The following is a 27,512-nucleotide window of genomic DNA, read 5'->3' on the forward strand; positions in this document are numbered from 1 at the left end:
AATTACTCTCAACACATTCATCGGCCAGGGGGCTAGAGTCTAGCGGCCCCAGGTCTGGCAGCATAAATGAGTCCTAAGACTCTTACGGAAGGTAAGGAGGGTGGAGGCAGTACGAATCTCTGGAAGGCTCTTCCCCTAGGCCCTGCCAAATGACATTGTCTAGTTGATGGGACCTGGAGAAGGCTGACTCTGTGAGATGTAACCGGTCCCTGGGATTCATGCAGCAGAGGCCAGTCCCATAGGTATTCTGGCCCAATGCCATGTAGGGCTTTATAACATAACCTGGATGACTGAGAATCTCCATAGACGTCGCCTTGGCTTTGGTTTACTTCACAGTGGGACAGTGCAGGCATGTGGCTTAATGGAGATTACACCCAAAATGATTGATGTCCAACTCCATCAGACAATGTGTATCATCTCTGGCACATTTCATCCCGTTCCTACGCACTGACCATACTTGGTAATATCATATCACCCACATTAGAAGACAACAAGCTCTCACTTGGCTATGGCCAAGGGTGCTGATCAACAAGGCCTTCCCTATTTACCAGAATATTGCACAGTTCGTCACAAGATTGGAATCCAATAGGCCAGTGTTTCTCAACCTTGGCAACTTTTAAATATGTTAAAGGGTTAAATAAGGTCCACGCAATGGAAGGGAAAAAGCAATGGAGAAATTAAAAATTAGAAAGAAACATTAGTAAACATCATCATTTTTCTGTAAGGTTCAGAAGGGAAGTGTTTTTAATAGGAAAGTGAACACAAGAACAAGGGGACACAATCTGAAGTTAGTTGGGGGAAAGATCAAAAGCAACATGAGAAAATATTATTTTACTGAAAGAGTAGTAGATCCTTGGAACAAACTTCCAGCAGACATGGTTGATAAATCCACAGTAACTGAATTTAAACATGCCTAGAATAAACATATCCATCCTAAGATAAAATACAGAAAATAGTATAAGGACAGACTAGATGGATCATAAGGTCTTTTTCTGCCGTCAGTCTTCTATGTTTCTAACTTGAAGATATCTGGACTTCAACTCCCAGAATTCCCCAGCCAGCGATGCTGGCTGGGGACTTCTGGGAGTTGAAGTCCAGATACCTTCAAGTTGCTAAGGTTGGGAAACACTGCAATAGGCCAGCATGAAAAACAGCTATTCACTGAATATCTAGTCAGTTTAACCTGCAAATGCCTGGAGAGAGAATGGGCCAAGTACCTTCTTAGGGTTTAACCATTAGCAATTAATCTACCAAGCCATTTGGTTTTGACCAACTTTGCTCTGTCCAGAGAACATTGAACAAAATTAGTTGTGATACTGTGGGGATCGAAAGATTCTCCTTGTTGCGATTGTGGTGCTGATGTGCAAACTTTTAACCGTATTGTGCAAGATTGCCCATGACTTGCATTTTCTGATTCCCTAGAAGATCAGCAAGAAGCAGCCTGCATAGCTGAAATGGGCCTCCAGTTGTGAGGCCACTGTCATACCATCATAGAGGTTTTGAATATAATTATGTGGATTGTGTGCATATGTTCCCTTCCGTCATGTTGTCATACACTTTCATCTACATGGGACTGAGAAACAACTTGAATATTAAGAGAATGCCTGAGGCTGGCTGGAATTTTGTTGTGAATAATGATAAATTCAGATATTTTCTTTTGAATTTATAACAAAAATTAAATTGACTAAGTAGAGTAGGGAGCACGCTAGATAATGGCATGGGAAACTACTCCTGTCACTTGCATTTGCACTCCATGCTGAGGACCAGACAGACTGACTTACTGACTGAGGGATTACAGAATTGTAAAAAGGAAGGTTTTTCATTCTTTTGTAAAGCTCTAGATCAATCAACTAGCCTGATCTCTTATAAACAGAAATAAAATTAGTAGACACACTAAACTTCAAGTACTCACTGTTAGCTACAGGCATCAGAAATTGCATGCAGAGGAATTAACAAGTGGCATAGATTTAAGATTAAAATCCAAGGAGCTGATCAAATGATAAACAAAATATGCAGCATCTGAGCAATGCAGAGAAAATCTACAGAGCCTTTCATTCTTATAATGAAAATAACTGAAAAATGGGCACACACCATTCTTTCTAGTATCCAGTTTTAAATACATTTGATGCTTTTGCCCAGCTGAAAATAGGTCAATTGTAACTCTGTATGGCCTGCCTATCTTGAATATATATGTGTTCATTGGAAAATTGTATACTGTTTAACTGTAGCTTTATTTAAAATGTATTAAAAGTTATGGTTAATGATTTAACAAAGAATTAGGAACAATTAGTCTGAATGAATTGCCTGAAATACTATTTCCTGTTTGCTTTTTCAGAATGGCCCTTCCTGAAACAAGCCGCCTGTATTTGATTTATTGGATTCTAAATGTGTGGGTTTTTTAAAAAGCATAATTTAGATGAGTGAAATTGTTAGCAGAAAGCATACAGGTTGCTGCTTGTTTCCCCCTACATGTTTTCATGTAGTTCAGTCTTCCCATATTTTTCATATATATAAACTAAAGTGGAATATAATGATATGAAGTTTTATACAATACATATTTTTGTTGTAAGATACTGTGTTTGAAAGCGTAAGTAATGGATTAAAAATTAATGATTTTAATACAATTGTTTCTTAATACAATTTTTTAAATGTGTAACATAAAAACATATGACTCCTTCACAAATGTACTTACCCTCATGCTGAGTAATTTTTGTCAATATTTATTTAGAGGGCGGAAACTTAGCAGTTTTATTCACTAAAACCATGTGTGGATCTTAATTTCAACCATGAAGTAGTCCAACCTTGGGTGAGGAGCAAGTGATCTACAGACAAAGTAGTAATAGTAGGTAGTAGTAGTAGTAGTAGTAGTATGTCTTAAATATATTTTATTCCACAGTTTAAACCGCATTAAGACTCTGATAATCTTTTGGATGTTTAGTGTAACAACTGTAATACAAAAGGAAAGGGATAGGAATAAGTGAATACAGACAGTACATACATTCAGAAGACTTTTAAAGTGCAAACACAAGGGCTAAAAATGACCAAAGTTGCTTTTGAATTAGTCATCATAAAATCTGGAATCAAGAATCAAGGGAATCCATACATTGTAGTTGAAAAGTCAGTTGTGGTCATGAGGTTGTGATCCAAGTTCCATCCATTATGTGTAATGCACATAATTGTGGTCATCTTGATTTTTTTTAATCATATCATTGGGACATCCCTCGGTATTGTTCTTTTTTTAGTCTGTTGATTCACAGTGTAAATATTTTAGTAGTGTTTAGTTTAGTTTAGTTTATTTAGATTTGTATGCCGCCCCTCTCCGCAGACTCGGGGCGGCTCACAACAAAGTGCAAAAGACAATTCACAACAAATCTAAATTTCTACTAAAAAACATTTAAAAAACCCCCATTTCTAAACACACATACATACACACATACCATTCATAAATTGTATATGCCCGGGGGAGATGTTTCAGTTCCCCCATGCCTGACGACACAGGTGGGTCTTAAGGAGCTTATGAAAGGCAAGGAGAGTAGGGCCAGTTCTAATCTCCAGGGGGAGTTGGTTCCAGAGGGTTGGGGCCGCCACAAAGAAGGCTCTTCCCCTGGGGCCCGCCAACCGACATTGTTTAGTTGACGGGACCCGGAGAAGGCCCACTCTGTGGGATCTAATCGGTCGCTGGGATTCGTGCGGCAGCAGGCGGTCTCGGAGATATTCTGGTCCAGTGCCATGAAGGGCTTTAAAGGTCATAACCAACACTTTGAATTGTGACCGGAAGTTGATCGGCAACCAATGCAGACTGCGGAGTGTTGGTGAAACATGGGCATACCTAGGTAAGCCCATGACTGCTCTCGCAGCTGCATTCTCACGATCTGAAGTTTCCGAATACTTTTCAAAGGTAGCCCCATGTAGAGAGCATTACAGTAGTCGAACCTCGAGGTGATGAGGGCATGAGTGACTGTGAGCAGTGAGTCCCGGTCCAGATAGGGTCGCAACTGGTGCACCAGGCGAACCTGGGCAAACGCCCCCCTCGCCACAGCTGAAAGGTGGTTCTCTAATGTGAGCTGTGGATCGAGGAGGACGCCCAAGTTGCGGACCCTCTCCGAGGGGGTCAATAATTCCCCCCCCAGGGTAATGGAAGGACAGATGGAATTGTCCTTGGGAGGCAAAACCCACAGCCACTCCGTCTTATCCGGGTTGAGTTTGAGTCTGTTGACACCCATCCAGGCCCCAACAGCCTCCAGACACCGGCACATCACTTCCACTGCTTCGTTGACTGGACATGGGGTGGAGATGTAGAGCTGGGTATCATCAGCGTACTGATGATACCTCACCTCATGCCCTTGGATGATCTCAATTCAAAGTGTTGGTCATGACCTTTAAAGCCCTACATGGCATTGGACCAGAATACCTCCGGAACCGCCTACTACCGCACGAATCCCAGCGGCCAATAAGGTCCCACAGAGTCGGCCTTCTCCGGGTCCCGTCGACTAAACAATGTCGTCTGGCGGGCCCCAGGGGAAGAGCCTTCTCTGTGGTGGCCCCGGCCCTCTGGAATCAACTCCCTCCGGAGATTAGAACTGCTCCCACCCTCCTTGTCTTCCGTAAACTACTTAAGACCCATCTATACCGCCAGGCATGGGGGATTTGAGACACTTTTCCCCCAGGCTTATTATAATTTATGTTTGGTATGTATGTGTTGTTTGGTTTTTTAAATTGATAGGGTTTTTAGTTTTTTCTTAATATTAGATTTGTGCCTGTACAATATTGTTTTATCGCTTGTTGTGAGCCGCCCCGAGTCTTCGGAGAGGGGCGGCATACAAATCTAATAAATTATTATTATTATTATTATTATTATTATTATTATTAATTATTATTATTAATTATCTCACCCAGCGGTTTCATGTAGATATTAAATAGCAGGGGGGAGAGGACCGACCCCTGAGGCACCCCACAAGGGAGAGACCTCGGAGTCGACCTCTGACCCCCTACTAACACCGACTGCGACCGACCAGAGAGATAGGAGGAGAACCACTGGAGAACAGTGCCTCCCACCCCCAACCCCTCCAGCCGGTGCAGAAGGATACCATGGTCGATGGTATCGAAAGCCGCTGAGAGGTCAAGAAGCACCAGGACAGAGGATAAACCCCTGTCCCGGGCCCACCAGAGATCATCCATCAACGCGACCAAAGCAGTTTCCGTGCTGTAACTGGGCCTGAAACCCGACTGCTGGGGACCTAGATAAGAGGCTTCTTCCAAGGATCGCTGGAGCTGGAGTGCCACCACCTTCTCGACAACCTTCCCCATAAAGGGAAGGTTGGAGACTGGCCGGTAGTTGTTAAGTACGGCTGGGTCCAGGGAAGGCTTCTTGAGGAGGGGGCGCACGAGCGCCTCTTTATAGGATGATGGGAAGGATCCCCTCCCCAAGGAAGCGTTGATAATCTCCTGGACCCAGCTCCGTGTCACCTCTCTGCTGGCCGAAACCAGCCAGGAGGGACACAGTTCCAGTAAACAGGTGGCAGAACTCACAGCTCCAATGGCCTTGTCCACTTCATCAGGTGTCACCAGATCAAACTCTTCCCAGACAGATGGACAAGTATGGGCCCCAGTCACCTCAACTGACTCGTTGTCAGCCGACTCTGTTCTCCAATTGGAGTCAAGGTCCACCCGGATCTGAGCGATTTTATCAGCGAAAAACGTGTTAAAATCCTCGGCACTACTCTGTAAGGGCTCCCCAACTCCCCTATGATTAAGAAGGGAGCGGGTCACCCTAAACAGAGCGGCCGGGTGGGATTCCGCTGATGCAATCGAGGCGGCATGATACGCACATCTTGCCGCCTTGAGCGCCACTTTGTAAGTCTTAATAAAAGCTCTTACAAGTGTTCGATCAGATTCAGACTTACTCTTCCTCCATCGCTTCTCTAGACGTCTCTTTTGGCATTTCAACTCCCGGAGCTCCTCGTTGAACCATGGAGCTCTACGGGGTCTAGCGCCGCGGAGAGGTCGCAAAGGCGCAATCCGATCAAGAGCCTCCGCTGCAGCCTTGTTCCAGGCTTCCGCAAGAGACTCCGCCGAACTGTGGACGAGTGCATCTGGAATAACCCCAAGCGCCGTCTGAAAGCCCTCTGGGTCCATCAGGCGTCTGGGGCGGAACATCTTAATTGGTTCCGCCTCCCTGCGGGGAAGGATTGGAGCCAGGAAGTCAAGCCGTAGTAGAAAATGGTCTGACCATGACAAAGGCAGTATTTCTAAGCCCCTTAGTCTCAGACCATTACTCAATTGCTCAGAGAGGAATACCATGTCGGGTGTGTGCCCCCCCTCGTGAGTCGGACCCTGTATTACTTGAGTCAGGTCCATGGCTGTCATGGTGGCCATGAACTCCTGTGCCAGTCCAGAGGCTTCGCCGAGTGACGGCAGGTTGAAGTCCCCCAGAACAATAAGCCTGGGGAACTCCACCGCCAACCCGGCTACCTCCTCGAGCAGCACAGGCAGGGCTTTTGACACGTAGCTGGGAGGCAGGTACGTGAGAAACAAGCCCACCTGAATCCCTAAGTCCAGCTTCATCAAGAGGGATTCGCAACCCGCAATCTCTGGAGCAATGAGTCCACGTAGGCAAAGGCACTCCCTGGCTATAATAGCCACTCCTCCCCGCCTTCCCTGGGGTCGAGGTTGATGCCATATCTGAAACCCAGCTGGGCAAATTTCAGAGAGAGGAACTCCTCCCTCTGGGCCCAGCCAGGTTTCAGTAATACATGCCAGGTCGGCCTCCTCATCCAGGATTAGATCCCGGATGAGGAGAGCTTTATTTACCACCGACCTGGCATTAAGCAGCAGCAACCTGAGCCCAGGGCCAGAATTACACTCATCACCAGTACCCAAGTTTGAGCTCACAGTGCCAGAACAAGGGATCGTTATTACGCAACGATCCCTCGTTCCCCTGGAACGGCTAACTCTGTGGCCCCCACCATATCTGCCTCTCCCCAGCAACACCGGGATGTTCTGACCCTCTGTCCCCCCGGAGATAGGTGCCTCCCCCCCTCCTGCCTCTCCAGCGCCAGGTGGGCCAACTATATTACTTGCATCCTTCCCATTTATTTCACCCATATTGTAACCCCATCCATCCCAATCATTCACTCCATACATACTACACCCTCCCCAATTATCCATCATTAAGCCCCCCCCAATAATTTAGTTAAAATATAAATCAATTTATAGTTAAAAGTACTAAAAATTAAAATGCTAATAAAAGTAATAGATACACATAAAAAGATAAAATATATAAAATATGGATAATAATGTAGTAATTTAGTTAATTAAAATGAATCCAATCTAATATACGGAGAATATAGGAATATGGGAATTTGGTTAGCAGCAAAGTCGTATCAGTTCTCAGTTACTAAGTTGTGGATTAATAGTAATGGCAATACTTTCAATTGTGACAAGAGCTAATAAAAATTTGGAAAGAATTGAGAGACTGGAAATGCTCTCAGCAGCATTTTCAACATCTGCTATTAAGAAGTTTGGCATTATGTGGATTTTTTTGCAATTCATTGTTAGTTGATGTTAACCAAGCAGAATAATATTTACTACATTTTAGTTAAATGCACATGAAGAATGTGTGTATAGGTAAACGTTGCCCCTTGTAAACTAAATGAATATCTTAATAATAGTAGTAATAATAACAAAGTTGGAAGAGACCTTGGATATCTTCTAGTCCAACTCCCTGTTTAGGCAGGAAACCCTACACTACTTCAGACAGATGGTTATCCAACATCTTCTTAAAAACTTCCAGCATTGGAGCATTCACAACTTATGGAGGCAAGCTGTTCCACTGATTAATTGTTCTGACTGTCAGAAATTTTCTCCTTAGTTCCAAGTTACTTCTCTCCTTGTTTAGTTTCCATCTTAATTCCATTAACTGGACAGTTTCTACTGTTCCTTTGTAAGCCAAAATGTCATGTGAAGTTGTAGATTTGGGCAAGCCTCTCATTACGATTCAGGTCTGAACAATGAGTGATAGCAGGGATATTAAATTAAATTAAAAATTCAAGATTGGGATATATTGATTGGGATCCACTGAGACGCCAGAGAAGTATGCAAGTTTTCAAGGAATTGTCATCAATTAGAATAGAATAGAATTCTTTTATTGGGCAAGTGTGATTGGACACACAAGGAATTTGTCTTTGGTGCAGATGCTCTCAGTGTACATAAAAGAAAAAGATACATTTGTCAAGAATAATGAGGCACAACACTTAATCATTGTCATAGGAGTCAAATAAGCAAGGAGGAAACAATATTAATATAAAATATTAAGAACACAAGCAACAAGTTACAGTCATACAGTCCTAAGTGGGAGGAAATGGGTGATGGGAATGATGAGAAAAAACTAGTAGAAATAGTAGTGCAGACTTTAAATATTTAAATATGTTAAAGAGTTAATATATGTCATTTAAATATGTTAAAGGGTTAAATAAGGTTCAGGAGGGAAGTATTTTAATAGGAAAGTGAACACAAGAACAAGGGGGTACAATCTGAGGTTAGTTGGGAGAAAGATCAGAAGCAAGGTGAGAAAATATTTTACTAAAAGAGTAGTAGATGCTTGGAACAAACAAACAAATGTGTGAGACCACATTTGGAATACTGTGTTCAGTTCTGGAGACCTCACCTACAAAAAGATATTGACAAAATTGAACGGGTCCAAAGACGGGCTACAAGAATGGTGGAAGGTCTTAAGTATAAAACGTATCAGGAAAGACTTAATGAGCACATAATCTGTATAGTCTGGAGGACAGAAGGAAAAGGGGGGACATGATGGAAACATTTAAATATGTTAAAGAGTTAAATAAAGTTCAGGAAGGAAATGTTTTCAAGAGGAAAGTGAACACAAGAAGAAGGGGACACAATGTGAAGTTAGTTGGGGGAAAGATCAAATGCAACATGAGAAAATATTATTTTACTGAAAGAGTAGTAGATCCTTGGAACAAACTTCGAGCAGATGTGGTTGGTAAATCCACAGTAACTGAATTTAAACATGCCTGGGATAAACATACTGTATATCCATCCTAAGATAAAATACAGGAAATAGTATAAGGGCAGACTAGATGGACCATGAGGTCTTTTTCTGCCGTCAATCTTCTATGTTTCTATTACTTAATAAATAGTTTGACAGTGTTGAGGGAATTATTTGTTTAGCAGAGCGATGGCATTGGGCGGGAAAACTGTTTTTGTGTCTAGTTGTCTTGGTATTTCATGTTTTTTAATATGAAAAGCAGACTAATCAATAAAGCATCTCTCTCGCTCCCCAAGGCAGTGTTTCCCAACCTTGGCAACTTGAAGATACCCGGACTTCAACTCCCAGAATTCCCCAGCCAGCATTTGCTGACTGGGGAATTCTGGGAGTTGAAGTCCAAATACAGTATCTTAAAGTTGCCAAGGTTGGGAAACACTGCTCTAAGGAAGGAAACTTAACACACCAGGTTGTGTGTCCAGCAGGTGCTTGGCGGGAGTTGTCCCTATAAAGTGGCACCCGCCCTGGTCTGGGTGGTTTCCTCCCCCGACCGGCCGTTCTCCAGGACGCTTCTTCCTCAGGCACCGCAAATGGAGGAAATCCGGAGCCGCGCCGTCCAAGGCCTGGCAGATCTGAGGGGCTTTTTCAACCTGACTGCGAAGGAAGGAGACGACAGCGCGAAGGCGGTGGCCGCGGCAGAAGCGGCCAACGCGGAGACTTGTGAGTTTCGGGCAGAGGGAGGCCGGAGGGCGGGTCTCTCCGAGCTTTAGTTTGGGCAAAAGACTGCCAGTTTGTGGGGCTCTTACGGCACGTCGCGCTCTCTCTCTCTTCCTCGAAGCGCAGCCCCTTCGCCCCCTGGGAATGGCAAGGCGTTCAGCTACTTCGGCTGGATGTTTTTGTCCGGCCCTTTTTTTTCTCCAAAGGTTCCGCTAATCCCGTTGAAAAGCGGGTAAAAGAGCACAGCCGTCCTGGAGGGAATCCTCCAGACTGGGAGACGGATCGCACAGGGCATTGCTTCGTTTCCTATACGAAACAGGATAGAATAGAATAGAAACATAGAAGATTGACGGCAGAAAATACCTCATGGTCCATCTAGTCCGCCCTTATTCTATCTGTCTGTCTGTCTGTCTGTCTGTCTGCCTGCCTGCCTGCCTGCCTGCCTGCCTGCCTACCTACCTATCCATCCATCAATCATCTATCTATCATCTGTTTATCTATCCATCCATCCATCTATCGTCTTGTCTGTCTGTCTGTCTGTCTGTCTGTCTGTCTGTCTGTCTATCTATCATCTATCTATCTATCTATCTATCTATCTATCTATCTATCTATCATCCATCCATCCATCCATCCATCCATCCATCTATCCATCTCAACAGGTTACCAGCAGTGTGCCACAAAGGGTCTGTTCTGGGTCCTATTCTTTTTAATATGTTTGTGAGTGACATAGGGGAAGGTCTGGTAGGGAAGGTTTGCCTATTTGCCAATGACTCTAAAGTGTGCAATAGGGTTGATATTCCTGGAGGGGTCTGTAATATGGTAAATGATTTAGCTTTACTAGATAAATGGTCAAAGCATTGGAAACTGCAGTTTAATGTTTCCAAATGTAAAATAATGCACTTGGGGAAAAGGAATCCTCAATCTGAGTATTGCATTGGCAGTTCTGTGTTAGCAAAAACTTCAGAAGAGAAGGATTTAGGGGTAGTGATTTCTGACAGTCTCAAAATGGGTGAGCAGTGTGGTTGGGTGTTAGGAAAAGTAAGTAGGATGCTTGGCTGCATAGCTAGAGGTGGAAAGTAAAGTAATTTGAATTTAGGCATTTAAAATTATCAGAATTTCCTCAGTATCACAGAAGTCGTGCTGTTTATTTTGCAGTGCTTCCAGATGAGAGAGAATTTCATCATGCTGCTAAAACAAATAATTTGGACGCTATGGAAAGGTTATTTAGGAAAAGAGTTAATATTAATGCTGCAAATATTGTAAGTATAAAAGTATAGTTTATATGTTACATTAAAATATATTCTACACATACTGTACTTAGACATTTAAGAGTCAGTTTGAATGTTTATAAAAGTCACCTTAGGTGTAATGGTAAGGGATATAGAACTTACTATCATTTTTATGATTCTTCTTTGTTTTATTAATTTGTTTTATTTATTTATTTTATATTCTCCTCCTCCTTTTCCTTTTATTTTCCTCTATATACAGTGGTACCTCTACTTAAGAGCTTTTCTAGATAACAACCAAGTGTTCAAGATTTTTTTGCCTCTTCTTAAGAACCATTTTCTACTTAAGAACCCAAGACCGGAAAAATTTCCCAGGAAATTTCCCAGGAAATTTGAGAGCGGCACTAAGGCCTGGCCACTTTCCTACCATTCCCCCTTTAATCTCTGCCATCTCAGGCTTTTCTGGGCTGCCAGAGGAGCCTTTCGTGGTGCTTAAGGAGGCTTTGGCAGTCTAGAGCGAACAAAACATTTTCCTTTCTCTGGGCGCTTGGAGAGGGAATACAGTGATCCCCCGTTTATTGCGTCCCCAACCATTGCGAACAGGGTACTTCGCGATTTTTCAACCTGGAAGTCAAAATACCATCTACGCATGCGTGCCCGTTTTTTCTATGGGCACGCATGCGTAGATGGCAACCGGGAGATCAGCTGCTGGGCGGCTTCCCCGGGTCTTCCCCCTCTTGCTGGCGTCAGCGAGGAGTTTCCCCACTGCCCACGCAAACTCCTCGCTGCCGCCCGCCCTTCGCCCGCCCACGCCGTTCATTCTCGCCGCTTTCGAGCTGAGTCCTGAAGCGAATTCGCTCCAGGACTCAGCTCGAAAGCGCCGAGAGCCAGCGTGGACAAGCCGTTCGCTGGCGCTGGCTATCGGCGCTTTTGAGCTGAGTCCGGAAGCGAATTCGCTCCCGGACTCAGCTCGAAAGCGCCGAGAGCCAGCGTGGACAAGCCGTTCGTTGGCGCTGGCTATCGGCGCTTTTGAGCTGAGTCCGGAAGCGAATTCGCTCCCGGACTCAGCTCGAAAGCGCCGAGAGCCAGCGCCCCCCGGACCCCCAACCCGGGTTTGGGGGGCTGCTAGGAAGCCCCCCATGCCGGCGGCAAACAGCCGCGCCGCCCCCAATCTTCGGCTCCTCGCTAGCGCTGTGGGAGTAAAAACACCATCTGCACATGCGCAGATGGTGTTTTTACTTCCGCAGCGCTACTTCGCGAAAACCCACTCGTTGCGGGGGGTCCTGGAATGGAACCCTCGCAACGAGCGGGGGATCACTGTAAACCTCTGCCAGAACCCAGAGAAAAGAAACGCTCCCTTCTCTCTGGGAAGCAACTGTCTTTCTCCTCTTCCTCCTCCTACTCCTCCCACCCAAATTCCAAGCTTTTATTTCTTTCCTAATGTGTTTGCAGACATTATTTGCTTTTACATTGATTCCTATGGGAAAAGATGCTTCTACTTACAAACTTTTCTACTTAAGAACCTGGTCATGGAACGAATTAAATTCTTAAGTAGAGGTACCACTGTAGTTTGTTTTTGGAACAATAACAAATAATGGCGATATCACCATCAATATTATGTTTAAAGTTTTAAAGAAAATTTTCTTGATATAATGAACCTGCGTCTATATATTTAATTAATGAATGAAACAATGAATTTGGCATTTTGTGTAATGGTAAATCGTTTGTTAAATGAAATTTGTCTTTTTCTATCTTCTATCTACACTATTAATTTAAAAAATAAAACAGAAGCTATATCTTTTCTTGGGCTTATGCTGTAGGTGTAGAGGCTTATAAAATGATGTGTTTTGGGGGAGGTGTTAGGAAGGTGATGGGCCATTAAATGAGCTTACATATTAGCCATAGTTTAACTCTATTTAAATGCTTCCTATGTCTAATTTTGCTCCTGATTTTCTGTGTTTATTCCCAATGATCTATTTTATGTTTTAGTTGAAGCGCACAGCCCTCCATTTTGCTGTTGCAGGAAATCATATATCCGCAGTTCACTTTCTTCTCCATCACAAAGCTAGAGTTGATATTGCAGATAAGGTATATGCAACTGATTTCTTATTGCTATGTTTATAATAGCCGAAATAGACTTAGAGGCTCTTTTATGAAAAAGAAGGAATCCACTAATATCACTTTAGACTAACGTATTGTCTTTCAATAATATTGTCTTTTAATAATATGTTTTAGTCCAGCAGCTCCCAACCTTTGGATGCCAGAAACCAATTCTGTAGAGAGAATTCCATTGCATCCAGTTTTAATCACCATGCTGTAAAAAAGATGGTGGGACTCTAGAAAGAGTGCAGAGAAGAGCAACAAAGATGAACAGGGCACTGGAAGCTAAGACAACTGCAGGAATTGAGTAATTCTAGTTTAATAAAAAGGAGTAGAGATGATATGGTAGCAGCATTTTAGTTTTTAAGGGGTTGCCACAAAGATGAGGAGGTCAACCTATTTTCAAATAAAACAGAGATCTAAAAGACTGGTTTTGAATTTCATGGTCTCTTTGAAGTTTATATTTACTTATTTCTCTTACTTTTGAAGCATGGCCTTACTGTAATTCATCTTGCCGCATGGTCTGGTAATTTGGAAATAATGCTGATGTTAATTAAAGCAGGAGCTGATCAAAAAGCAAAGAACCAGGTATGTTATTCCAAGATATAAACCAGCAACAACCATGTATACAACAGAAGGATTTCTAATTCTGTTTTCAATAACTGTTCTTTCTTTTTCTTAGGAAGGCATGAATGTCCTACATTTTGCTGCTAAGAATAATAGTGTTAGAATAGTGAATTATTTTATCCGAGATCTTCACCTGATGGAACTCAATAAACCCGATGAGGTATTATAAGTGCAAAGAATCCTATAAGCAATTAGCTAGACAATGGTACAAGTTTACACCTCATATAATGAAATTAAATGCCATTTTCAATGTAATTATAATTATAAAAATAAAACACAAGCACACATCCTTCATATTCTATACAATTCAATTGAAAACCAATATTGCATTAATATTGAAATATACAGTAGAACTAAATCTAATTACTGCCCTGGGAAGGAAACTGTTTTTTAGCCTATTTGTCCTTGTTTTTATTATCTGTCTGCCAGATATAATGTTCAAAAAAAGGGTGCCCAGGTGAGATGAATCTTTAACAATGTTTTGAATTTTCTTTTTTTTAAATAAAGTTTTTTTATTTTTACAGATAAACAAACATACAATACATAATTAATCCATTAGTGCATTATCGGTGTGCTTATTCTGTGCCTTCTCCCTATTCCCCCGTTATTTCTCATATCCTAATATTTATCATTTCATTTGTTATAACATTTCACCCCTCTTTCTTTACAATATTATTCTCTCTCTGTATATATACAGTAATACCTCATGATACGAACTTAATTGGTGCAAGGAGGAGGTTCGTAAGACGAAAGGTTCGTAAGACGAAACATTGTTTCCCATAGGAAACAATGTAAAGTCAATTAATCCGTGCAACCAAAAAACCCCCCGCAAAAAAACGGCTTTCGACGACTGCTGGGAAGCCGTGCGGCTGTTTTAAAAGGTGACAGCCGGCCTGGGGGGCTTCCCAGCACCCCCCCGAACCCGGGTTCGGGGTTCGGGGGGTGCTGGGAATCCCCCCAGGCCGGCTGCGACCTTTTAAAAGAGCCGCGCCGCTTCCCAGCTGTCTCCTGAAGCCGAACGCCAAAGCCGAACTTCCGCATTAGGCTGTATTCCGCGTTAGGCCGGTTCGTAACTCGAAAAAAGTTCGTAAGAAGAGGCAAAATTTTTCTGAACCCCGGGTTCGTATCACGAGTTGTTCGTAAGACGAGGGGTTCGTATCTTGAGGTACCACTGTATATGTCTTCTCCAACCAATCATAAAATTGATCCCATATCTGAAAATATTTTGATTCCTCTCTTTCTTTAAATATCAAGGTCAATCTATCATTTCTGCACGTTCCAATATTTTCTTAATTATTTCTTCCTCCATAGGGATTTTCTCTGCTTCCATCTTTGTGCAAACACTATCCTTGCTGACGTTATCACATGTACAGTCAAATATATATTTTCCTTACTGAATTTCTCTGGTAAGATACCCAATAGAAACAGTTCCGGCTTTAAATCTATGTGTTGCTGTATCATTTCTTCTAACCATGTTTTAATTTTAATCCAATATTTTTTTGCTTCTGGGCATGTCCACCATATATGATTTTACGATCCATTTAACTGATGACATTTCCAACATTTTACAGATTTATCTTTAAACATTTTTGCCAGTTTTTCAGGTGGCATATGCCATTATACTGATTTTCCTTATATGTTATAGACATTGTTAATTTGTAATTCTTTCCCCATAACTGCTGCTATTCACTGTGTTTTTCAGAGTATAAGATGCACTGGAGTATAAGACACATCTTAGTTTTGGAGGAGGAAAACAGCACAGTTTGCTGTATATTTCTGTGCATGTGTGTCTGACCCATAGAAATAACAAAGAATTGGAGAAATATACATTATGGCAGCATATTAATGCCAGAAAGTTTTCTTAATCACACTAACTCCTCCCAATTATTTAAATAGATCTACTCCAAGCATGACTAAATCAGGGTTTAACTCAGCTGCCTTGTCTTAATACTAAAACAGGACACTGTTATATTTCAGATTATACTTTTACAGATCTTTAAAATTGATATGGCTTTCTGGATATATACATTATTCTCTGCTATTTAAAAGAAGATACAACAGCACTGGACATCTTCAGACCAAGCATTTATTTTTAAAAAAGCTTCTTCGTTTTATTAAGTTGTCCAGAACAATAATACAGCAGTATAAGTCTAATAATTTGAACATTCTATAGATATTTATAGTTATCGACTTATCTCCTTGCATCCAGTTTCAGCAGTCCACCTCCAAGAAATTTGCCTCCTTGCAGCTAGTTTCATTTTCATTTCATCTTCTTGTTCAGCATTCTTGTAGATCACCTATAGATAATTTTGTAGTTTGACTCGGGACCATGTTCATTACCTCCAACTGGGCCAAAATTTTGGGTAATTAATCTTTGAAGAATACTAATTTTCTTCCCTAGTGTTTTTTAACTTCACTTTTCTCACAGAAAGGGAGAAAACCATTCCTCCTGGCAGCTGAAATGGGCCATGAAGAAATGATAAATGACTTGATTACTCTTAATTTATTTACCTCAGAAAAGGATAAGGTGAGCCTATTTATAAAGACAGATCTCTGAATTTGTATGTCATATACTAAATTGCGAGAGGGTTCTTTTGGGAAATGGTGCACACCATGAATAGACTACTGCTATTGTATCTGCATTTCTAGAGAGGTCTTTATCTTATGTATGTATGTACACCCCCCCCCCCCCACTAAAACCCTCATTGTGTATTGGACAAAATAAATAAATAAAATAATTAAAATAAAAATATATATATTACACACACACACCCCGCTAAAAAAAATATACACCCAGCTAAAAAAACAAACAAAAAAAACATTTGACATATATATATATATATATATATATATATATATATATATATATATATACATACATACATACATACATACATATATATATATATATGACGGTCTTGGTATATTCGGGTTTCTTCCCGCGTAGAATTTGGAAATTTCTGGCGACGTTTCGACGAGGTCTCACTCGTCATCTTCATGCTGGTGTTTCTGTCCTTGTTCTAAGGCGCCTTAGAACAAGGACAGAAGCACCAGCCTGAAGATGACGAGTGAGACCTCGTCGAAACGTCGTCAGAAATTTCCAAATCCTACACGGGAAGAAACCCGAATATACCAAGACCGTCATACCTGTACCTGTGAAAATCTACGAAAACACACACACACACACACACACACACACACACATATATATATATACACACCCAGCTAAAAAAAAAAATTGCCATATATATATATATATATATATAAATATATATATATATATATATATATATATAAATATATATATATATATATATATATATATATATATATATATATATATATATATATATATATATATATGTTTTCGTAGATTTTCACGGGTATATGTGGCTGCACATGTTTTGCAAGGGATTTCATAGATTCCTTGGTTTCCCTTGCAAAATATGTGCAGCCACATACATTCGACAAACCAATCGAAGAGTGAGCGCACGCATTGCAGAACATAAGAATGCAGTTAAAAAAGAAGAAAAGACTTCCTCCCTTGTCCAGCACATTAAAAAAACAGGGCACGAAATTGACTTTGAAAAAACTAAATTACTTTCCAAAACAGAAACTTTATACAGAAGAATTACTATGGAAGCCATAGAGATAGAGAAGCACCCCTTCAGCATGAACAAACGGGATGACACGTCCCGCCTACCAGAGATTTGGAAACCAGCCTTAAACAAAAAAAACATATCATAATAATCACCATGTCAATCCTTCAAGTAATTGTGATTCCACCAACCAATCAAATCACTAAAACATAGTCACCCAATCTATTTGCTACATTCAAACCAAATCTCCACCCCCAACACTATATATAAGGAACAAATGGCAGTTGCAAACATTCCATATTTACAGCAGCACGAAGCTTAAAACTTCAGCCTGATGATGGTGAATGTGATTTCACTGAAACATTGCATAGACACTCAAAATATTACACGGGGCAAAACCCGAACTCAGAACAATCTACATATGGGTTGGGCCTAGAGGCAAAAAGGAGCTGTGACGTTCCTTCAAATATACCAGGGTGATCCGACATAAAAAAAAACATATAGCCCCTCCCTGGTACACAGCTGGAAGGGATCTGATCTGATAGCACAACTGCTAAGTCTCTGCCTTACAAGGCAGAATCCACAGGATCAAATCCCAGTAAGGAAGGGTGTGGCTAGCTGATGAGGCCAGAACAAGGCCGAAATGGGACCATCCTAGTCTCCCTTAATTTTAAAATTCCAGCTAAAAAAAAACATTTGACACACACACACACACACACACACACACAGTAAAATACATGATGAAGGTTATAGAGGAGATAGTCATAGTAAAATATATCTAAGAAAGAATAGAAAAAAAGATATAGGAATAGAACATATCAATGAAAGAATAGAAGAAGATATATAGGAAGAAGAAACGTATAGGAGATATAGGAGAGCAATAGGACAGGGGATGGAAGGCACTCTAGTGCACTTGTTCTCGCCCCTTACTGACCTCTTAGGAATCTGGATAGGTCAACTGTAGATAATCTAAGGGTAAAGTGTTGGGGGTTTGGGGATGACACTATGGAGTCCGGTAATGAGTTCCACGCTTTGACAACTCGGTTACTGAAGTCATATTTTTTACAGTCAAGTTTTGCTGATAATGAAAAGGATTAAAATAAACATTAAAAATAAAAATAAAAATTATTTCTGAACTTTATCACTCATCGCTAAACCTATAATATATGCTATTCCACACCTATACCAAAGTCCATCTCATTTAAAGATACTTATAGACATTTTTTTCCCTCTGGCTGTGCTTTGTTGAGCTAAAGACAGTTATTACATCTTTAGGTGTCGTATACAGTGTCCACTTTTATGAACTGCTGAAGTGGCTTTTGCAGTGTGTTGGTGAGAATGGGAATAGCTGCTATATGCTTGTAGGCTGTCAGCATTTTTGGCAGAGTGAAGTAGCTCCTGGTCTTTGCTTCCTCTTTCAGTTCCTGTGCTGTTGGCTTGGTGGAATCCATGCCTGCTCCTTTTCCACACTTCCTTACTAAGCTACATTTCATCACAATATTCTCAACTGCAAATTCTCCCTCTGCTCTGTCACATGATGAGACTCTCTCCAACACACACGCTGGGACCTGAGTCCAATTCTTGTTTTTGTGCACATTAAGCGTCTTGTTATCTCCCACTTAAGCATTTCTAGAAACAGGGAATCCACAAATTCTTTAGTTATCATTTTACTGTCCTTACTATTAAGATTTGTCCAACATTCACTTCACCTACATTCTTATTTGTCTCTGTACATTTTTGTAGGAAGAAAACACTGCCTTGCATCTAGCAGCTAAAAATGGTCACAGTGATGTCATAGAGATTCTCCTTCAACAGTGGGAAGATATAAACGAATTCAATCAGGTAAAAACAACAACAAGAAATAGGCTGAAAGATGCATAAAGCAAAAAATAAAAATAAAAGGGGCATCTTTATTTTTGTAAATAAAAATGCAAGAAGACAAGTCAGTGTTGGTAAGAGGACAGAGGTTAACCCCTAGACCCCTCTTTTGCGGGGTGCCTCCGGGTTCAGTCCTCTCTCCTCTCCTATTTAACATCTACATAAAACCACTGGGTGAGATCATCGGATGACACAGGGTGAGGTATCAGCAATATGCTGATGACACCCAGTTATATATCTCCACCCCGCATCAGTTCAGTGGATATGATGTGCCGCTGCCTGGAGACTGTGAGAGTCTAGATGGGAGTTAACAGGCTCAGACCTAACCCTGACAAGACTGAGTGGCTGTGGGTATTACCTCCAAAAAACTATATTGACTGTCCATCTTTGGTTCTTGGGGAGGGGAAGAAATTACCTCCCTCAGAACAGGTTTGCAATTTGGATGTCCTCGTAGACCCATAGCTAAGATTAGACCAACATTTGACAGCTGTGGCTAGAGTCACCTTTGGACAGGCTCACCTAGTGCTCCAATTGCGACCCTACTTGGATCAGGAGGTTCTTCTCACAGTCACTCATGCCCTTGTCACCTCATGGTTATATTATTGCAACGCGCTCTACATAGGGCTACCCCTGAAGAGTGTTGAGAGACTACAGTTGGTCCAGAATGCAGCTGTGCAAGTTGTTGTGGGTGCATCTAGGTATATCACATTACACCAATCCTTCTTGAGCTGCACTGGCTCCTGATTGGTCTCTGGATGCAATTCAAGGTGCTGGTCATTATATTTAAAGCCCTACATGGATAGGGCCACACTGTCTTTGATACCGCCTTCTACCACATAGCTCCCAGCAACCAGTAAGGGGCCATAGAGATGGCCTTCTCTGGGTCCATCAGCTAAACAGTGCCGGCTGGTGGGTCCGCAGGGGAGGGCCTTCTCTGTGGCTGCCCCGGCTCTCTGGAACCTGTTACCTTCTGGAAAGTGGTAAATACCTGGCTTTTCTGACAGGCCTGGGGCTGTTGATCTTATGGTGGTAACCAGTGAGATCCGGCCATGAATGGTATGCAGGGGTTTAACTATTTGTATTGTAAATTGTTTTTAAACTGTTTTTAGAGGTTTTTGTACTATCATTGATGTTTTATATTTTTGCTGTAAGCTGCCTAGAGTCCCTAGAGAGTTGGGTGGCATAGAAATTGAAGAAATAAAAATAAGTAAAATACATATTTTGCAGTCCCATATCAAAAGTTTCAAAAGAAAAATTACCTGTAATAATTCTTCCATTTTATTGAAATTATCTGAAAAAATGTGTTACCTTCTAAGAGCCAATACTAGGTAGCTGTATATATGCAGTTGTATCCGACATTAATGGCATAGTGTTCCCTCACTTTTTGCGGGTTCGAACTTTGCAAATATCCTATACCACGGTTTTTAAAAAAATATTAATTAAAAAATACTTTGCGGGGTTTTTTTCTATACCACGGTTTTCCCCACCCAATTACGTCATATGTTATCGCCAAACTTTTGTCTGCCATTGCTGATTGGCTGAAATCTCGACCAATCAGCGTTATCGCAAAAAAAAAAAGTTAATAAATAATTATGTTTATAAATATCAGAATCACTAAGTGTCTTATTCAATGGTGAGTTCGAGTAATAACAATGAGTAAATGGTTGTTAAGGAAATGGGAAATGGTAATTTAGGGGTTTAAAGGGTTAAGGGAAGGCTTGTGATACTGTTCATAGCCAAAAATGGTGTATTTACTTCCGCATCTCTACTTCATGGAAATTTGACTTTCGCGGGCAGTCTCGGAACGCATCCCCCACAAAAATCGAGGGAACACTGTATTTCCTTTTGGTATTGTTATTCAGAATGGTGAAACACCATTTTATATGGCTGTTGAAGAAGGCCATGAAAAATGTGCTGACCTCTTACTGGAAGCCGGAAGTGATATCAATATTTTGAACAAGGTATGTAGATACATATGGTGTTCTTTATTTATTTACTGAGATAATATTTCTTTGAATTTTCCTTCTTGTGAATTCAAAACCAGATAAATTGCCTTTGTGAAATTTGTATTAAAGTATAGTAGAGCTGCCAGATCTGGGCTGCAAAATCCACATGATCACCAGATTTCAAGTTCTCTATATCATTTGATGGTATTCACCTGGATTTTTATAGTCCCAGTTACCTATCTCCATCTCACTTTTGTGTCTTCTTTATTACTTATTTTTCTGATAAAAAGAATCTTGATGTTACATTAATATACACGTTCAAGGAAACTGAAGGAAATGGTAGTAAAATTTACTGTTAATAGTAAACTTTAAGTACCTCACTAATTCAAGTTAATGATATGGAACAGCTATTAGGTGTTCTGCCGATGTGTTTCAACCGCCCATAATTACAGGGTAATTAGTCCAGGAAGACACACACCACACGATAAAAGGAAAACCCAAAAGTTTTTTATAAACAGAAAAACAGAAACAGCTCCCTTTTTAAATGTCAAAGGGATTTTCCGGTACACACAAGGCACAGGTTAAATGCAATCCAATTGCTCACCCAATAACTGGGAAATTGAGTCCAATTCTAAAGTCCAGAGAGTCCCCACACAATCTTGAACAGCACAAAACCCACGATCTTGATGAAACAATGAATCAGATAAACTGCCACAGGGCTAAACCAGCACACTGTTCTTTTTATCTGTAGCACTAATTACAGCAGCCCCACCCAACCACAGGTGGCCTCATTTTCTCTTGTAATAATCCTTCAGTTGTTGTCTCCTATGCATCACTCTATGCATGCATGGATGTGTCATTAATTCTTGTTCAGAATCCAAGGATGATACAGATGATTGATCTCCTCCTGGGCTGTCTGCCAAACTCCCCTCTTCCCTGTCACTCACACTTCCTTGGTCAGAGGAGGCTTCGTCGGCGGATTCCATCGGGAGCAAAACAAGCCTGCGGCATGTGGATGTTTCCCCCACATCCACCTGCACATTCCTTGGAGCAGGAGCTGGGCCAGAGCTAACCACAACATTAGGGAAATTGCAATGATTTTTTAAAACTTCATTTTCTGCTTTCCTTCTCATCTAGCATATTTCTGCTTTCCTTCTCATCCAGTGCATATTTTCTGAAAAGTAATTTTGTTTACTATGAAGCAAGTATAAATGCAACTTTAGACATAGATTTAACTAAGGTGACATGATTTTGATTTGGTAAACTATAATTTTTCTCATTTCACACACTCACAATCAAGAAAATATTGTGTCTTAAATCGTATTTCCTTTATTTGAGTAGCATTAGAAACAATGTCATAAGGTACCAGAATTTCTCCATCAGAACTAAATACATAAGGAGATTAGGAAAAAGAGTGTATAAAAATATTATTCATGTATTTGATGTGGACTTTGATGAAACATGAAATAACTGTGGGGAAAAAAAGGAATCATTCTCTAAATGTGTTTTATGGAGATTGCCCTAATTAGTTTTACTTAAACAATTTTTGTTATGAGCATAACTGTACATATCTTCCAAAAACATAGCTTTGAATTACATTGTACTATTAACATTCAAAATTATTTTCCCTTCTGTTAAACGTATATCTTTCAGGACAATTCCAGTGCATTGCATGTTGCAACCCAAAATGGACACACACCTTTGGTCAGATTTCTTATCAGTCGTAATATTGATCTGGATGCTCAGTGTCAGGTAACTTTTTGTTATTGTTATTTTCTCATGTGTTATATCCCTGACATTTCTTGATGTTCTCTGAAAGTGGTGATAGCTACAGCTATGCATAATTCAAGACATAAAAAGAGAACCAGTGTGCCTAAATCAATTAAGCATTCTATTTTCAGTTTTGCTGAGTGAATATTAAAATAGGCCTAACTCTGAAATGAAGATATGTAAATTATATGCAGTGGTACCTCTACCTAAGAATGCCTCTACTTACAAACTTTTCTAGGTAGGAACCGAGTGTTCGTCATTTTTTTGCCACTTCTCAAGAATCATTTCCCACTTACAAACCCGAGCCTCTGAATCTGTAACCAGAAAAGGCAGGGAGAAGCTTCCGTAGGGCCTCTCTAGGAATCTCCTGGGAGGAAACAGGGCCGGAAAAGGCAGGGAGAAGCATCCTGGGAGCCTCTCTAGGAATTTCCTGGGAGGAAACAGGGCCTCCACCCTCCCTGTGGTTTCCCTAATCACACACATTATTTGCTTTTATTTATTTATTTATTTATTTATTTATTTATTTATTTATTACTTAGATTTGTATGCCGCCCCTCTCCGAAGACTCGGGGCGGCTCACAAGACGTGGAAACAAATCATAAATAATCTAACAAATTTAAAATTAAAAGATTTAAAAGACCCCATATACTAACAGACATACACACAAGCATACCATATATAAATTAAACATGCCCAGGGGAAGATGTTTCAGTTCCCCCATGCCTGACGGCAAAGGTGGGTTTTAAGGAGTTTACGGAAGGCAGGAAGAGTAGGGGCAGTTCTAATCTCAGGGGGGAGTTGGTTCCAGAGGGCCGGTGCCGCCACAGAGAAGGCTCTTCCCCTGGGGCCCGCCAACCGACATTGTTTAGTTGACGGGACCCGGAGAAGGCCCACTCTGTGGGACCTGATCGGTCGCTGGGATTCGTGCGGCAGGAGGCGGTCTCGGAGATATTCTGGTCCAATGCCATGAAGGGCTTTAAAGGTCATAACCAACACTTTGAATTGTGACCGGAAACTGATCGGCAACCAATGCAGACTGCGGAGTGATGGTGAAACAAGGGCATACCTAGGTAAGCCCATGACTGCTCTCGCAGCTGCATTCTGCACGATCTGAAGTTTCCGAACACTTTTCAAAGGTAGCCCCATGTAGAGAGCATTACAGTAGTCGAACCTCGAGGTGATGAGGGCATGAGTGACTATGAGTAATGAGTCCCGGTCCAGATAGGGCCGCAACTGGTGCACCAGGCGAACCTGGGCAAACGACCCCCTCGCCACAGCTGAGAGATGTTTTTCTAATGTGAGCTGTGGATCGAGGAGGACGCCCAAGTTGCGGACCCTCTCTGAGGGGGTCAATAATTCCCCCCCCAGGGTAATGGACGGACAGATGGGATTGTCCTTGGGAGGCAAAACCCACAGCCACTCCGTCTTATCCGGGTTGAGCTTGAGTCTGTTGACACCCATCCAGGCCCCAACAGCCTCCAGGCACCGGCACATCACTTCCACCGCTTCGTTGACTTTGTTTTACATTGTTTCCTATGGGAAAAATTGCCGCTTCTTACAAACTTTTCTACTAAGTAGAGGTACCGCTGTACAAGTTAAAATGTTCAGCTGGAGGAATTGTCCATTAACATTTTCAGATATACAATATATGTACCTCATACATTTGCTATGGTTGCAAGGGATTCCTTTGCAAATAAATTGCGGTGATGTGCTTGCAGCTGCTTTGGCAGTGCAACAAACACTTGGATCAAAGTGCTTATCCTCCTCATTTGAAAATCCATCACAGAATTTAACTATAAAAAGATACATGATGAAAGTTTTGTGCAAACAGCAGTAGCTGTGATTTGAAAAAAAGTTGAATGAAATTAGTTTTTTTAAAAAAAACCTGGATTTGAAAAATTGGCCGGACAAAAATCAGAATTTCTTCATAAAAAGCAAAGGTTGTGAATGGTAAGACAACAGTCAATGTGTTTGTGTGACGAAATACAACATATGCAAAGAATTAAGAGATCTTCTATAATTTAACAAAATTACCCCAAAAAATTGATTGGCAATAGTGTTCCCTCGATTTTCGCGGGTTCGAACTTCGCGAAGTCTATACCACGGTTTTTCAAAAATATTAATTAAAAAAATACTTCGCTGTTTTTTCCCCTATACCACGTTTTTTCCCGCCTGATGACGTCATATGTCATCGCTAAAGTTTCGTCCGCCTTTAATAAATATTTTTTAAATAAACTTTAATAAATAAACATGGTAATAATCTATATGGTTGCTAAGGGAATGGGAAATTGTAATTTAGGGGTTTAAAGTGTTAAGGGAAGGCTTGTGATACTGTCCATAGCGAAAAATAGTGTATTTACTTCCGCATCTCTACTTCATGGAAATTCTACTTTTGCGGGTGGTCTTGGAACGCATCCCCTGTGAAAGTCAAGGGAACACTGTACTGGTCTTCTAACAAGAACATTAAAGAGAAGACTTTTAGCAATCTATATATTACTATGTTATTTTAGAACTAAATAATCGTAATTTATTTAGGACTGTAACCAAATAGTCTGTATCAGAGCTGTCTACAAAGAGGGCTCAAAAAAGTCAAGATGATGGCTACACTCATGTGATCAAAACCCTGCTTTGTGCTTGTGTTGCAATGGCTATAAAAAAGGATGTGCTTCAGTCACATAATTGTGATTGCCATCTTGATTTTTTTGACTTCCTCTTGGAGGATATCCCTGGTCTATTGTGTTATAAAAGCTGTACCACCAGCATGATAAACATAGCATGTGAGACTTTTATTGAATGTATGAAATTAAAATATCTAGAAAGAGGTATTTTAACATTCTAACACATTTTAAATGAAACTTGATTTTTGTGGTGGATGTAGTACTCATAAAGTTCATTTAGAGTAAATGCATAAGCTAACCGTTTGAATAGTGAATAGTGGCTTTAGTGGAATAATGAAAATCCTGAATAACCTTATTGGGATAATATATTTGAATTGTTAATACAAGTTTCCATCATATTTTAAAACTTTTCAACTTGACCAAGCATGCTTCTTTATGAATAAGAAATATTCTCATGATGTTATTTCTCCTCTGTTTACAGAAAAATAATTCTCCTCTACATTTGGCTATCACAAAAAACAACTTACCAGTGATAAATAGTTTAATAAAAGCAAACCATGATATAAATTGCCTAAATAAGGTAAGAAATTCTTGTTAGAATCATATAAGTTGAGTAATGGACACAGTATTTTTCTCTGTGTATAAATTAACATGTCAGCATTATAATTTGATTTATGGCTTGGCTGCTCATTGTCCAGACTACTGCCTTTGACTTCAACTCTCAAATTTCCATGAAACCAATATAACCCTCTAAGACAAAATTACCAGGCATATAATCCTTGAATTTTTAACAAAAATAGATAAAACCTCCATTAAATTCAGTTACTGTGGATTTACCAACCATGTCGGCTGGAAGTTTGTTCCAAGGATCCACTACTCTTTCAGTAAAATAATATTTTCTCATGTTGCTTTTGATCTTCTCCCCAACTAACTTCAGATTGTGTCCCCTTGTTCTTGTGTTCACTTTCCTCTTAAAAACATTTCCTTCCTGATCCTTATTTAAACCTTTAACATATTTAAATGTTTAGATCATGTCCCCCCTTTTCCTTCTGTTCTCCAGACTATACAGATTGAGTTCATTAAGTCTTTCCTGATACGTTTTATGCTTAAGACCTTCCACCATTCTTGTAACTCATCTTTGGACCCGTTCAGTTTTGTCAATATCTTTTTGTAGGTGAGGTCTCCAGAACTGAACACAGTATTCCAAATGTGGTCTCACCAGCGCTCTATACAGCGGGATCAATGTCTCCCTCTTCCTGCTTGTTATACCTCTAGCTATGCAGCCAAGCATCCTACTTGTTTTTCCTACCGCCCGACCACACTGCTCACCCATTTTGAGACTGTCAGAAATCATTACCCCTAAATCCTTCTCTTCTGAAGTTTTTGCTAACACGGAACTGCCAATACAATACTCAGATTGTATATCTCTCTCTATGTCTGTCTGTCTGTCTATCTATCTATTTTGTCAAGTGCGTATTGGTAGTATATAAAGAAATAACACTGTTTATATGCTGTACATGATATTGGCACTAATAAGAGAGAAACTTAGGACAGGGATGGTAGGCACGCTGGTGCACTTATGCCCGCTCCTTGCATCCAGCTACTTTTCCTAATTTTGACATAAATATATACAGAGAAGCAAACATTGCCATGTTTATTTTTTTTAAAAAGTTTGAATAACATGTTTATTCTGATTTTTAAAATATTCCAGAATATTTTAGGCAGAACTTTAAAACAATTATAATAATATAGAAATACAGATATAGATTTGTATGGATACACATTTGGAATTAAATTGGATGGGAGAAAGGGGACTGCCATTGAGAAAGTGCAATGCCTTGTCCATATATCTCTACATTTGCAAAAGGAAACTTGCAACAGGCCCTGAGCCAAACCTATTCACTGCCATATTAATTCCATTCTTTGCATGGTGCGAATATTAAATTCTCTGTTACATTTTTCGAATGCAAAAGATTTGTGAATAATATTATTCTTTACATCTACAAGAGACATGAAACCCCTTT

General features: G+C 40.6%; 1 protein-coding gene across 1 annotated transcript; it reads left to right on the forward strand.

The window, feature by feature from the left end:
• The first annotated feature begins 9,447 nt into the window (after window positions 1–9,447).
• ANKDD1B (ankyrin repeat and death domain containing 1B) lies at window positions 9,448–16,234 on the forward strand. The gene is made up of 6 exons (XM_070736900.1): window positions 9,448–9,727; window positions 10,880–10,983; window positions 12,940–13,038; window positions 13,540–13,638; window positions 13,733–13,837; window positions 16,106–16,234. The coding sequence occupies exons 1-6, from the start codon at window positions 9,598–9,600 to the stop codon at window positions 16,232–16,234; spliced, it is 666 nt and encodes a 221-aa protein (XP_070593001.1). The 5' UTR covers window positions 9,448–9,597.
• Window positions 16,235–27,512: the final 11,278 nt, after the last annotated feature.

This window comes from Erythrolamprus reginae, chromosome 2 (genome assembly GCF_031021105.1).
Source record: "Erythrolamprus reginae isolate rEryReg1 chromosome 2, rEryReg1.hap1, whole genome shotgun sequence".
Lineage (NCBI taxonomy): Eukaryota > Metazoa > Chordata > Lepidosauria > Squamata > Dipsadidae > Erythrolamprus > Erythrolamprus reginae.

Excerpts from the sequence above, each read along its gene's own strand:
- ANKDD1B (XM_070736900.1), top strand. The coding sequence starts at position 9,598 with ATGGAGGAAATCCGGAGCCGCGCCGTCCAAGGCCTGGCAGATCTGAGG. Across the intron at positions 10,984-12,939 it reads ATATTAATGCTGCAAATATT|TTGAAGCGCACAGCCCTCCA; the intron begins GTAAGTATAAAA and ends TTTATGTTTTAG. Across the intron at positions 13,039-13,539 it reads GAGTTGATATTGCAGATAAG|CATGGCCTTACTGTAATTCA; the intron begins GTATATGCAACT and ends TTACTTTTGAAG.